Source organism: Centropristis striata, chromosome 6 (assembly GCF_030273125.1).
Source record: "Centropristis striata isolate RG_2023a ecotype Rhode Island chromosome 6, C.striata_1.0, whole genome shotgun sequence".
Taxonomy (NCBI): domain Eukaryota; kingdom Metazoa; phylum Chordata; class Actinopteri; order Perciformes; family Serranidae; genus Centropristis; species Centropristis striata.
This window is the reverse complement of record NC_081522.1, coordinates 26,285,616-26,298,606: the sequence shown is the minus strand read 5'-3', so window position 1 is coordinate 26,298,606 and position 12,991 is coordinate 26,285,616. Positions and strand designations below refer to the sequence as shown.

At 39.5% G+C, this 12,991-nt stretch overlaps 1 protein-coding gene across 1 annotated transcript; it reads left to right on the top strand.

The window, feature by feature from the left end:
* Positions 1–548: 548 nt before the first annotated feature.
* LOC131973953 (alanine aminotransferase 2-like) lies at positions 549–10,928 on the top strand. Its single transcript, XM_059336092.1, has 11 exons — positions 549–647; positions 2,598–2,687; positions 2,757–2,865; positions 2,955–3,091; positions 3,771–4,014; positions 4,267–4,346; positions 4,441–4,577; positions 5,580–5,745; positions 9,285–9,440; positions 9,758–9,870; positions 10,506–10,928. The coding sequence occupies exons 1-11, from the start codon at positions 549–551 to the stop codon at positions 10,594–10,596; spliced, it is 1,422 nt and encodes a 473-aa protein (XP_059192075.1). The 3' UTR covers positions 10,597–10,928.
* The last annotated feature ends 2,063 nt before the right edge of the window (positions 10,929–12,991 follow it).

Below are 12,991 nucleotides of genomic sequence, written 5' to 3'. Positions count from 1 at the left end.
CTGTCTACAGGTAGTCTTCCTGTAGACTTTTCCCTGTAATGAACCCAGTTTGCCTTCACCTTCATTTCCATGCCAGTCCCCCAAGAACAGCCCATAATGATCAGTGTATGCTGAGACATTTTAACTACCCTCTAAAGAATATAGTCTTAAAAACATTCTTTAACATTGTTTTGTGTTGTGTCTTAATACTGTGACTTTACTCTTGCTATTGTCCTGTGTTGTATTGTGTTTTAAGAGTGTGAAACTTTGTTGTTGCTGTTTGAAAGGCTTGTTTGTTTGTGTTAGATGTATGTTATTTGTTCCTGCCCAGGGACTACAGATTAAATGTAGTAGCTAACTCTGGTACGGCTGAGAGCCATGCACTGTCCCTGTTAAATAAACGAATCATTAAATAAACAATCATATTCTGTCAAAGTTTAATGCAATTTGAAACTAGATCAGGTGTATCATCTACCAGTCTTCATTCATGAGGTGTGTCACAATGACCTCGCTAGACTATAACCACTTCTACCATCCAGTATTTTTATTGAGCTTGTCATCAGTCAGAGATGACCTCTCTGCTGGAGGTGAACCCCACGGTGAGGGGGATCAGACCCCCGACCAGCCTGCACAGTCTGGCTGCACGCATCACACAGGAGATCTCACAGGTGAGTCACAAACGCTGTTTCAGTTATAGAAAACCATCTGACCACAGATTTAAACGTTATTGAATTTCAAGAAAAGTCACATGAACCTTGAAATGTTTTCTAAGCTGTTATCTTATTTTTATTATTATCATTAGAAACACTGATCGAACTGCAGATTGGTGGAAGACAAATTCAGATAATTTACTTTAGTAAGGTTACAATACTGAAATGAAAATAACACTTTACAATGCTATAAAATACATTTTATCTCATTATACATGTTGCAAGTTTTATGGCTTGTTGTTACTGATTCATCAACATGTCTGCAGATACGAGTGCTGCTAAATGTTTTGTTTGCACCCAAGAGCAGAGACGGAAGAATATGTACAAAATGTTTTATTTCTACCCAAAAAAAAACAAACTTTACTTTGAGAAGGCAGAGGGGCAGGAAGAAGTCTGAAACAAAGGGAAACAACAGGGCACAGGAGAGCTGCAGTATCATGGAATAATAATATAACAATAATGATAATAATAATAATGTAATAATAATGTGGGTGAGGAACAGGCTGTTATGGTTGATGACTGAGAACAGGACTGTCTCCTCAGCCACACACACACACACACACACACACACACACACTGCAGGAAGGTAAAGGGTTCATCCACACCAAGCGGCATGTTAATGTCGCTGCTGATGGTTGAGTTTAGAGCTGTGAATCATATTTAGTGAGCTGATCACATGTTTGGTATTAAAAAAGTAACTTGTGAATATAATTAATGTTTCTGCTCACTGCTGTGTAAAGGATGGGTCAATGCACAGGTTAAATTTGAATGAAATGAAAGGGAATATTAATCTTAGAGTCTTAATCTTAAATATAATTGAGTAAATGTAATGGGAGTAAAAGAATAAAACACAATTCCCCTGTCTGAAGTGCAGTGAAAAACGTATCTATTGTCAACAAGAAACAAAAAGCAGGTGGTTCCAGTCCAGTTATCAGGCCATTTGACTTTTTTGTGGCTTTAGTGAATGTTTAGTGTTTATATTGTCTCAATTGTGTTTGACAAGAGTGTGTTGTCACAGATTTAACTGATGTCAGCCAATAATGCAATCAGTTTGTGTGTCATAATGCTCCAAGTGACACTGTTTGGATTATGAACTTGAAGCACATCCAACAGAGAATGACCAAAGCTGTGGAGCTCAGGCTGTTTTCATTAACTGATACCCACAAAAAATAAAGCCACTATAATTTTTATCAGCCAAAAAATGGTGAGCTGTAGGCAAGGGCTGCCTCAAAGAAGACAGGAAGATGACTGAGTAAAAAGTGGGAAAGTCTGCGTAGAGAGAAGTTTGAGGTGTAAAACACAACTCTCCCCCAGGAGACTGTGTTTGTCTCCCGTTACTTACATACTGAACTAACAAAGATATTTAACATTTTATTTAACCTAGTCATTTCAACACAATCCATAATCTTTTCCTAAAATTAACTAAGCAGTTCATTTGCCCAAACAGGTTCTGAACTGCAAGGATATGGCCACATGCAGCGATCAATTGTTTTTCTGGACATTTGTAGGATAATACACAAGAAAGTTTCATAAGACATCATGCAGACCATGTATGAGGGCAGGTCATGGCTCCTCTCTCTGGAGAATATTGTTACTTTATCAAACTTAGTTGGATTTTACAGTTTCCTGTATGGATGCCCCATGCCTGACTGGACCTTATCAATCAGGGAAATGGACTCATAGATCATTCTTTTTGCCCACCTCAGTTTGGCGATTATGTTGAGACTTCCAAACACATTTGAAGAGAGGACTTTTTCCTCCCCTATATGATCATTAAAACCAGCATCTTAGATTGATGACATTTTCATTCATTTTGTTTCTTGTCATAGTGTTTGTTTTCTTTAGGTAAATTAAAAGAGATGTATTAGAAGTTTTGGTGTATAACTGCCACAGTTTCTTCCCCCTCAGGGAGTGGAGAAACCCTTCCAGCAGGTGATTGATGTCAGTTTGGGGGATTTCCACAGGGCGGGGATGGCACCCATCTCATTTGTTCGCCAGGTTGGTGTTTAATATTCTATCAGTGTGTGTGTGTGTGTGTCTACCTACTCTACCTGTTTGTCTTCTCAGGTTTTAGCAGCAAGTCTTTACTCGGAGCTCCTCCAAGATGTCAGTCTTCCTCTGGATGCCAGGCAAAGGGCACAGAAGCTTCTGGAGGCCTGTAATGGAGGGAGTGTGGGTGAGAATGAATAATATTCATTAATTTTTTATCTAAACTGGTTCATATAATTCCCAGACTGACACCTGTGCTCTAATGGCTGATTTCAGGCTCATACTCTGTGACCGCCTGTGGTCTACCATATGTCCACAGAAGCATTGCAGAGTTCATCATGAGGCGAGATGATGGAGTGACTTCAAACCCAGAACACATCATCTCCTCCAGCGGTTCTTACAAGGCTTTGTCGGTATGATGAAAAAGGATTTTTTGCTCTAATATATGTTTTTGCACAAAGCAATAAGAGGAGAATAAGAAAATCCTATAACATATTCCCATATAGGCTTGCACGATTTCTTTTAAAAAAACATGATGATCAAACGCAGAACTACTTGCTTAAGTTTAGGAAATAAAGAACAGTGTTGACTGAAATGACTGCCCGATACAGTCACAATGGTGATGTTGTACATGAGTCAAGATGTCTCAAAGGGACACGAATATTCTGTCCTGGGTCAAAGCCTTGGCTCTGTCCCGCCAACCCTACTTATTACTTTCTGTAATAACAACACACTGGTTATGAGATCATCTTTTAGACTAGTTGTCTTTCTACTTAAATACAAGATTAATATACAGCTTTAATTTGAAGGGTTACATTGATTAACTTGGAACAAGCCTATATGTTTAAAAACAGCACAAAAAGACCTCCAATGATTACAACTTTCAACATCCTTCCACTAACAACCTTAGTGCGTTACAGTACTGTAATTACACATTCTTAAAGTTGCTGCGGTCGATGAAGAATATTGTCAGTTAAAAAGTTGTTAATATATCTACCTTCATACTCAGCTATTTATTAGTAATTAAAAGGACTTTAATGTGGCGCGGAAGAATACACTTCCATTAATTACATAGTTGTCTGTTGTGTTCAGATAGTTTTGCACCTGCTGGCCAGCAGGGAGGGGGAGACTCAGACGGGCGTGTTGACTCCGGCGCCCTGTCCACACACCTTGCCGGCCCTGCTGGATGAGGCCGGGGTGACCCTGGTGCCGTACCGGCTGGTGGAGGAGCGTGGCTGGGCTGTAGATCTGGATGAGCTGCACAGAGCTTTGAGGGCTGCTAGGGGGCGCTGTAATCCCAGAGCCATTTACATTAGCAACCCAGGAAACCCCACAGGTAAACAACACACAGGTGAACAACATACAGGTGAACAACATACAGGTAAACAACATACAGGTGAACAACATACAGGTAAACAACATACAGGTACACAACATACAGGTACACAACATACAGGTGAACAACAAACAGGTAAACAACATACAGGTGAACAACATACAGGTAAACAACATACAGGTGAACAACATACAGGTGCTACATTTATGATCTCTTCGCTTTGATCTCTGATTCTTTTATTTGTCCCTCTAGGTCATGTGCAGGACAGGAAATCAATAGCAGAAGTGATTGGTTTTGCTGCAGCCGAGGGCCTCGTCCTGTTGGCTGACGAAGTGACTACAAGCTCCATGAGGATCTGAAAGTTGTTTTCATTAGTTTTCAGTCTGACACAAGCTCATACCTTTGATATGTTGTTGAACCTTCCAGGTGTACCAGGACAGTGTGTACGGACTGGAGCAAGAGTTTATTTCCTATAAGAGAGTCCTGTTTGAGATGGGCAGAGAGTACTTTGAGACCGTGGAGCTGGTCTCCTTCCACTCTACATCCAGCGCCTGCATGGGAGAGTGAGTTACTGCTGTCATATTCTGGATATACTGCTTGAGCTTTATTTCCAACATTATCTGGAATTTTTTTAAATATACAACACAGATTCCAAAAATGTTGGGACACAATAAAAATGTTGACAATGAAACAATGAATTGAACACAAAGACTCGATAGCTGAAATTCTGTTGTTTTTGTTAATATATACAGTCGTTATAAATTTGATGCATTGAAGTATTTCTGAATGTTTTACGCAGTGTCTGAACTGTTTGCAATCAGGTTGTATAATCTCTTACGTAAACCAAAAATATTGAAATATTGAAATAAAACCATCAAATCATCTTAGTTTTTTTCTGGCGTCTCACAACAGACGAAACATACAATAAAAGTTAATAAATATACAGTATATCCATTGCTTTGGGTATAATAAACTGTTCAAAAAACTAAACAGTTCAGGTGTGCTACAAGCTTTTGGAGCTTTGACATTAATGGTTCAGGTAAATTGAAAATGCTTGAATTTGACTCTTTAAAAGCTACAAAACTGGCAAACACAAAAGACATCACTGTATTATCTCTAGAAAAGTGGTTAGTTACTAGATTTCTTTTTTATGCCAGGACCAAAAAAGTAATTCAATTAATAATAATAATAATAATAATAATATTAAAAAGTATTATAAGTCACGACTGTGTGCAGAGACGAGGAAAAGATGAGTGATATTAGCCTTTTTGTGAACAGAATATGGACATATTCATTTGTATTCCATGTGATACACATCCCTCATGGTTTATGATCGGCTCTGTTTTCTCATGACCTGGGTGATTCAGGTTATGGAAAGATTGCAGTCTGGGTTACATATTAAGAAAGTCAACATGACATAAAACAGGTAATATTTAACCAAACCACAATCTTTGCCTCCGCTCAAAGTCCTGGCTTTATACACTGATTAAATGTTGCCAGTGAATCAAATAAACATGGTTATTTTAATAAAAGGATTATAAAAGATCTTGTCTCTCTGTGTTTAGGTGTGGTCTGAGAGGAGAATACATGGAGGTCATTAATATGGACCCAGCAGTGTTTCCATATTTAGAAATATTACAGGCCAGCCCTCCCGTTCTATCTCTCCTGGCTCTGGAGGTCATGGTCAATCCACCCACACCTGGAGATCTTTCCTATCAAACATACTCACAGGTAGGGGCAACTTTAACATTTAAAAAGATGAATCAAAGTGAATGTAAAATGTATCCGTTGTGTGGCCTGATAGGAACCTACTGGAACCAACCCTAACCCTAACCCTTGCCACCACTCTTCCTTCACAAAACCTAACCCTGAACCTACTGGACCTAACCCTAACCCTACTGGACCTAACCCTAACCCTAAACCTACTGGACCTAACCCTAACCCTAAACCTACTGGACCTAACCCTAACCCTGAACCTACTGGACCTAACCCTAACCCTGAACCTACTGGACCTAACCCTAACCCTGAACCTACTGGACCTAACCCTAACCCTGAACCTACTGGACCTAACCCTAACCCTAATCAGCTGGGCTGGGACAAAAAATCGGCCCTGGCATTTTTGCCCGGACCAGCCCACCACAACCTCTTAGTGCTCTTCTAACCATGTAGATAAGTTAACCATATCACTCCACACTACACTACATGTAGCCTACATAAGACAGCCCTCATCCCAGAGTGTCAATCAAAACACAGGAAGTCAGGATGGGGAACTTTCACTCTTGAATATGAATGCAATAACATGCAGCACAACGCCCATAGGCCAGCAGGAAAATATGAAAGAACACACAGTACTGTAACAGTACAGTGGAAACTCCATGCTCACTTTAAAATTGTGTTCTACAAATGCTCAGGAAACAAATGTCGAAAAAGATCCCTTTAGGTGGGCAAATGACCCTGCAGAGACAGAAACGTCCGCCTAGCACATTAAACCCTGTCACATTAATACCATAACCTTCACATCTAACTGCTAGTCTGTTTATCACCTCCACACCTATCAACAACTGATCACCTGGTACAGGTAACAGCCAATCAGCTGCTCAACACCAACAGGACTGACCAACATGTCAATATGACAAGAATGTTAAACTGGTAGCAACAGCTAGCCTAATTGCTGCCAGTCAATGAACTTCAACCAGCTGGGTAAATAATTATAAATTTAAGTCCATACCTATTAAACTCCATTAAACGTTCAGATGAGCCAACAGGCAGCAGAAACTTCCGTCTCTTCCTGTGCTTTGCCCCCTGGCTGCACCCACCCGTTACTGGTTGTGCACAAGACAGCGTCGATACATACACGATACATGATGATGTAGCAGCGAACTACACATGCTGTGTTAGCAAGCTAACAAAATAAAGTTATTAACCTGACTCGATGATATTTGAGCCAGACAGAGAATTATTTATTGCTTCTTACCCAACCTGGTCTCACAGGAATCCGTGAAATAGCCACGGACGCGCTTAACTCAAAATCCGTGAAATAGCCACAGAATCACTCAAATTTCCGTGAAATACACACAGATTTCGATACAATGCAGAGTTCCTATGGGTTCGTGTCCAAGTCACGTGACTTTCCAGATTCCGGAATCTCGCACTCAAAGTGCTGTCTGAACTTTAGCCTGTTACGGCACATGTCCAAAATTTGAAAACAATAAAACTTTGTCATAGAGCTAAACCAATTACCAAAGGAAAGGTCTTGGCCTGGAGAGTAACATATATCAATTTGAAGGTTCTATAATATTCTTGCTTTGAGAGATTGACCTTTGAACCTTAACCTTGGGGCATATTTGAAGGCTTATAACTAAGGGACAAAAAGGGTTACAGACATGAGACCTACTGTTATAGAAAGGTTTTGACATGGACTATAATGTGAGCATAGTCACTAAGGGGTGGGGGTGGGGGGGCTTTAGAATATGCTGAAAAAATAAAAATCCCCCATTGAACAAGACAATATTTAAAGTTTGATGCCAAAAATGTGATTGACATCCCCTCAAACCCCTGGAAAGCCACTAATTAAGTATTTCCAACTTCCAATTTTAGGGGAAACCCTGTTTTATTAAAAAAACTATAACTCCCCAGACCTCTCTTCAGTACTTATGTCGACATCAGCACCATAGTTGTAGTTCTTCCGTTTTAGGGTTGTGCTAGGGTTGTGAAAACATATTTCTACCCAATATATCGAATATCACACACTTTCTTATAAATAATTATACTGCATGTATATTATCTATGCTAAAAAAAGACAATGTTTGTTTAATGAAGATATTTTAACTAAAACAGGAAAGCAGCGCCAACTGCTCTGAGCCCGCAGCATTTACAGTGGAGCGCGCCTCAATGAGATCACACCACACGTCCGGTAGATTACAAAATAAAACAGTGTACAAACGTAGATGGTGACTCGTAGATTGTAAGTCGTCACTTTGTCAACATTAGTGTCTCCCGCTGCAACAGAATAATACGTTGATCAGCAAATCAACCTCAGACACAAGGCATGTAATGGGCGAAAGTTTGATCCTTTAAATACACAGAGGCTCTGGGAGATTTTAAAATAAAACACAGCGGATCGTGTTTTTCTGACGAGATCTTCGCGACAACGAGATTATGTACATTCACTGAGTGAATATTTAGAAAATAAAACATATATTTCTCGCTAGAAATGTAATTAAAATCCAATTTTATGCAGAAACTAAGTCAAAATATTGTTTTTTTCACTAAAAATGTGAGAACTGTCCGCCATGTTTTTTGTTCTGACTTCCGGAATCTTGAAAGTCACGTGACTTGGACACAAACCCATAGAAACTCTGGATTTGTAGCGAAATCTGTGTGTGTATTTCACGGATATTTGAGTGATTCTGTGGCTATTTCATGGATTTTGAGTTAAGCGCATCCGTGGCTATTTCACAGATTTCTGTGAGACCAGGTTGTTCTTACTGCATGTTGCCTATCTATCCACCTTTTTCCCCTCATTCCCTAAAGGCTGATTCCTCCATCATCACCAGTTTAGCGCATTTTGCAGCATCTGCCTGAAGGGCTTATCGTTAGTTTTTCTCTTAATTTCTCAGCTACTTCTATGCATTTCTTTTACATTTTTATTTTCTGGCTGTGCCGTGACTGATTGATTGATTGACAGCCGATGGGCCCAAGGAGGAGGGCTCCCAGCCCTCCCTCTACCTGACTTTTATTGACCATTGGCCAATGAGACTGCTGGGCCATGACATGACTGATTGACAGCAGAAGGGGCAAAGGAGGAGGGGGCCTTGGTCTTCGGCCCTCCCTCTACCTGATTTAATGGCCATTGGGCAATCAGTCAACCAAAAAAAAAAAAATTTTGTTTTTTCAAGTAGTTCGGCCCAAAAGTCCTGCCAGATGGCCAGTCCAGCCCTGACCCTAACCCTAACCTACTGGACCTAACCCTAAACCCTAACACGTGACAGGCATTTAGCTAATGATGTAGGAATCCTTTGCAGCCATATGAAGGCATCATTATTACACTGACACTTTCATAACCACCTAGAAACTCTTTATAGTTGCTTTAAGTTTGCATTAATTCAAATATCCGGTGTTTTAACTGCTTCACTTTTTCATCAGCTTGTAACTTTGGTGTCATTTTTAAGTTGTAAATATAAAAAAAAATATATTAAATGATTGTCAGAGGATTTTTTTTTAAGAGAGTCTGTGTTTTTTTGTGTTCGTTCTTTTTTTCTCATCTGAAGGAGATTCTTCACTCTCAGCTGACTCTTTCCCAGAATGCTCAGCGTGCTTGTGAGTTCCTGAATGATCTACCAGGGATGGACTGCCGACCCGGGATGGGAGGAGTCTTTCTCTACCCCCGTCTTAATTTACCACCTCAGATGGTGGAGGAGGCCCAGGTCACACACCATCTCTGTTCTCCTTGTTGTCATGCTGTTAGACGTGTTTACACCAAGAATGTTTGCAAACCAAAAGTACAAAGCAAATATTTTCAGTTGAGAAACACACAGAATGTAAATGATCTGTCCGGAAGTATAAATGTAAATGTATCTATCATTTATTCATAGAATAATGAGGTATTTTAAAAGTAAAAGAAGTGAAACAGGCATTGTAATGTTTCATAAATAACAGAGATACATAAAGCTGCAGGTATCACAGATAACAGATTCATTTTTGTTGTAATTATTATCTCATATAATGAATGATATAATTTCAGATGTTAGGAGTGCAGGCTGATGTGCTTTACTGCCAGAGGTTCCTGGAGGAGGAAGGTGTGTGTTTGGGAGCTGGCTCTGAGAACGGACAACAAGATCCAAACTACCACATCAGGCAAGAAACTCTCTGCGTGTGTGTGTGTGTGTGTGTGTGTGTGTGTGTGTGTGTGTGTGTGTGTGTTTATGCTGTTGTGTCATTTTTACAAATGCCAATTGTTCTTTTGGTGATGGACATTGGGCAAAGTTTGTATGCATTTAATATTTAATCAGGCAGCCTCGAAGCTGAAACATCCCCTTAATACTAACAACTAACGGAGACAATATAACTGAACAAGAACAAAAAATCCTAAAATAAAAAAAAAGCTTAAAATCTCCAGGAGAAATGTAAGACACTTCTTCAGCCCGTTCAACTCCTGGAGCAGCTCATTGTTAATGCCACAGTGTCTGGAAGCATGTGAAAAAAGTCTCCTATGTTGTTACAGTCAGTGTTTCTCCTGCAGTAAATGAGTTGTTGTGTCCTGTTGTGTGTGAATCTTTGTGCATCCAAGCTCGGCTTGTGCCCAGTGAGATAATGACTAATATAACTATTATATAGATAATAACTAGTATTTCCAGGGTGATAAAAATTCAACACAGACAGATTAAAGTTGTAATGGTCAGGTTACTCCTGCTTTAAGCCTAGGCAGCATATATATGTACTGTATATGTAAAATATATATAGTGTATGTGGTGTGTGTGTTGTTTTCTCAGGCTGTGTGTTTTGGCTCCTGCTGCCACTCTGGACCAGGTCTTGGCACGACTTGGCTCTTTTCACCGGCGCCTGCTGGATACATTTCCCTGACAGTGTCGAGGACACAGACACAGAGGGAAAATATCAAAACACCATTAACTCAAATCATTCAAATATTATAAATGACCACTGTAAATAACATTAATAGATTGTGTCTTGATCTTGCAAAGACTATGATATGACTCCTATAATAACTTGTGAAATAGAAGATGGACAGTGTAGAGAGACAAAAAAAGTAAAATCACACACCTTGAGGTAAATTATTTTCTTTTACTCTGGTTTGCTCTTTATCAACAACACAAGTTTTTGTATCAAACTATAAAAACATCATGAACCATTTGACGATTCTTTGTAAAGAAAAAACTAAATAAAATCCAGTTTGTGCAGCTCTGTACTGTGATTCTTCTTTTCTCCAAATGTCGACTTGATTCATCACTATAGGTATAGTTATTAGTATTCTTAAGTATGAATTAGCCCCGATCATTAAACATTTAGTTGTATTTCTGTACACATGCAGATTTGGCTCTGCAGGGTCAGGTGACACAGGTGAGACAGGTGAGGACAGGTGAGACAGGAAGACAGGTGAGACAGGTAAGACAGATGAGACAGGTAAGACAGGTGAGAAAGATGAGACAGGTAAGACAGGTGAGACAGATGAGGACAGATGAGACAGGTGAGAAAGATGAGACAGGTGAGAAAGATGAGACAGATGAGACAGGTGAGAAAGTTGAGACAGGTGAGACAGATGAGGACAGATAAGACAGGTAAGACAGATGAGGACAGATGAGACAGGTAAGACTGGTGAGAAAGATGAGACAGGTAAGACAGATGAGACAGATGAGGACAGATGAGACAGGTGAGACAGATGAGGACAGATGAGACAGGTAAGACAGGTGAGAAAGATGAGACAGGTGCAGAAGGGAACATAGATTCCCAGCTGAAATACTGGACTGTGTGTGTGTGTGTGTGTGTGTGTGTGTGTGTGTGTTCAGTGTGTTCTCAGTCTTGGTATTCTCACCTGGCAGTAGCAGCATCTCCACATGTCTTCAGTGACCACTAGTGATCTGATTCCACTTCCCTGCTCTCTATGGAAATTAACATAATCTCTGTTTGCTAAACACCAAATGTGTTGCTGTTTTTAACCGTAAAAACGGTTGTGATACGAATCTTCCTTAGCCTACAAAATACATTTTGAGAAACGTCTGCATGGAGCACAGCTGCTTACAGATGTGCAGCTGACAGATGTGCAGCTGACAGTTCCTCATGGCTCCCTGAGCCTCCATCTGATCCTCCTTCACTCACGTCCTGAGTGTCCTGGACAGATCCTGTGTTCTCTTATTTTTAAATTAATGATTAATCACTGCATGCATACATGTGCAACACACTGAGGCGTGACAGGAGGAGGAGACACGCAGAGAGGAGAGAGAGGACTGAAGACCAGAGAGGAGTGTGGTGCAAAGATGAGTGAAAGTTGAAAAAAGTAGCATTTGGATGCATTTTGACACTTGTATGGAAGCACAGTGTAGGATTAGTAAAGTGTTTCTCCTGTATTTAATTTCAAATTTTTCTATATTAGACCACACACAGCAAAACTGAGAATAACTGCACTATAATGTACATTAACTGTGCAGTATCATTAGCTTTAGTATTCAGTCAGGTGTATAATCATTCCACTGTGCAAAATAAAATTTTATCTGTCCTACATGTTTCGACTTGTTGCCTCCATCAGGGTCATCATGAAACAGATTACAGACAACATTTACTTAGGGTGGGTATGAAGTTAATTGCTTGAAAAACAATTATAAAAACATATTTTTGTCGGTAATTAATATGATGGTTAGTTGGACCTCTGCTGATGTGAACACAGGAAATGATAAGCTGAAACTGACAGCTTTAATCTGATAGGAGTGTCTCAGCCTGCCCTGGTTATCATTCTAACACAAACCACAGTCATGTAATCTGTCATCTTCCAGCAGCTTCTGATCAATTGATCAGTTTCACAGAGAAGTGTAAATGTCATCTTCAATGTACTCAAAGGCAGGATTCATCTGTGTTATTTTCTGTGTTTTTAAACTAGAAATGCCCACTCATCAAATCACATCTATGATTATTTTAATTTAACATACTTTGTAGATCAGTTTGATTTTAATTAGTTAGTTGATTCTATAAAACAGGGCGGTGAAATCATGATTGACAGCAGTAACTGACTCCTGGCTTTATAAAACTGTTTATATGCATATAGTATATGCCTATTATATAATATATATATAGGTCTATGTTTTATAGAATATCAGGGGAAATAATAAATACAGAGGTGGGTAAATTTCTAGCCTTTTGTTTCCCCCTTTAGCTGAACATAGATGAATAAACTCATACTCATTTTAAAGAGATGGATAAAATGATTATTTTTATTTTGGATTATATTTTATGTTCTGTTTGTTGATTT

Coding starts and splice junctions, on each gene's coding strand:
- LOC131973953 (XM_059336092.1), top strand. CDS start 549: ATGACCTCTCTGCTGGAGGTGAACCCCACGGTGAGGGGGATCAGACCC. Junction 4,347..4,440: donor TCGTCCTGTTGGCTGACGAA/GTGACTACAAGC, acceptor TGAACCTTCCAG/GTGTACCAGGACAGTGTGTA. Junction 9,441..9,757: donor AGATGGTGGAGGAGGCCCAG/GTCACACACCAT, acceptor ATATAATTTCAG/ATGTTAGGAGTGCAGGCTGA.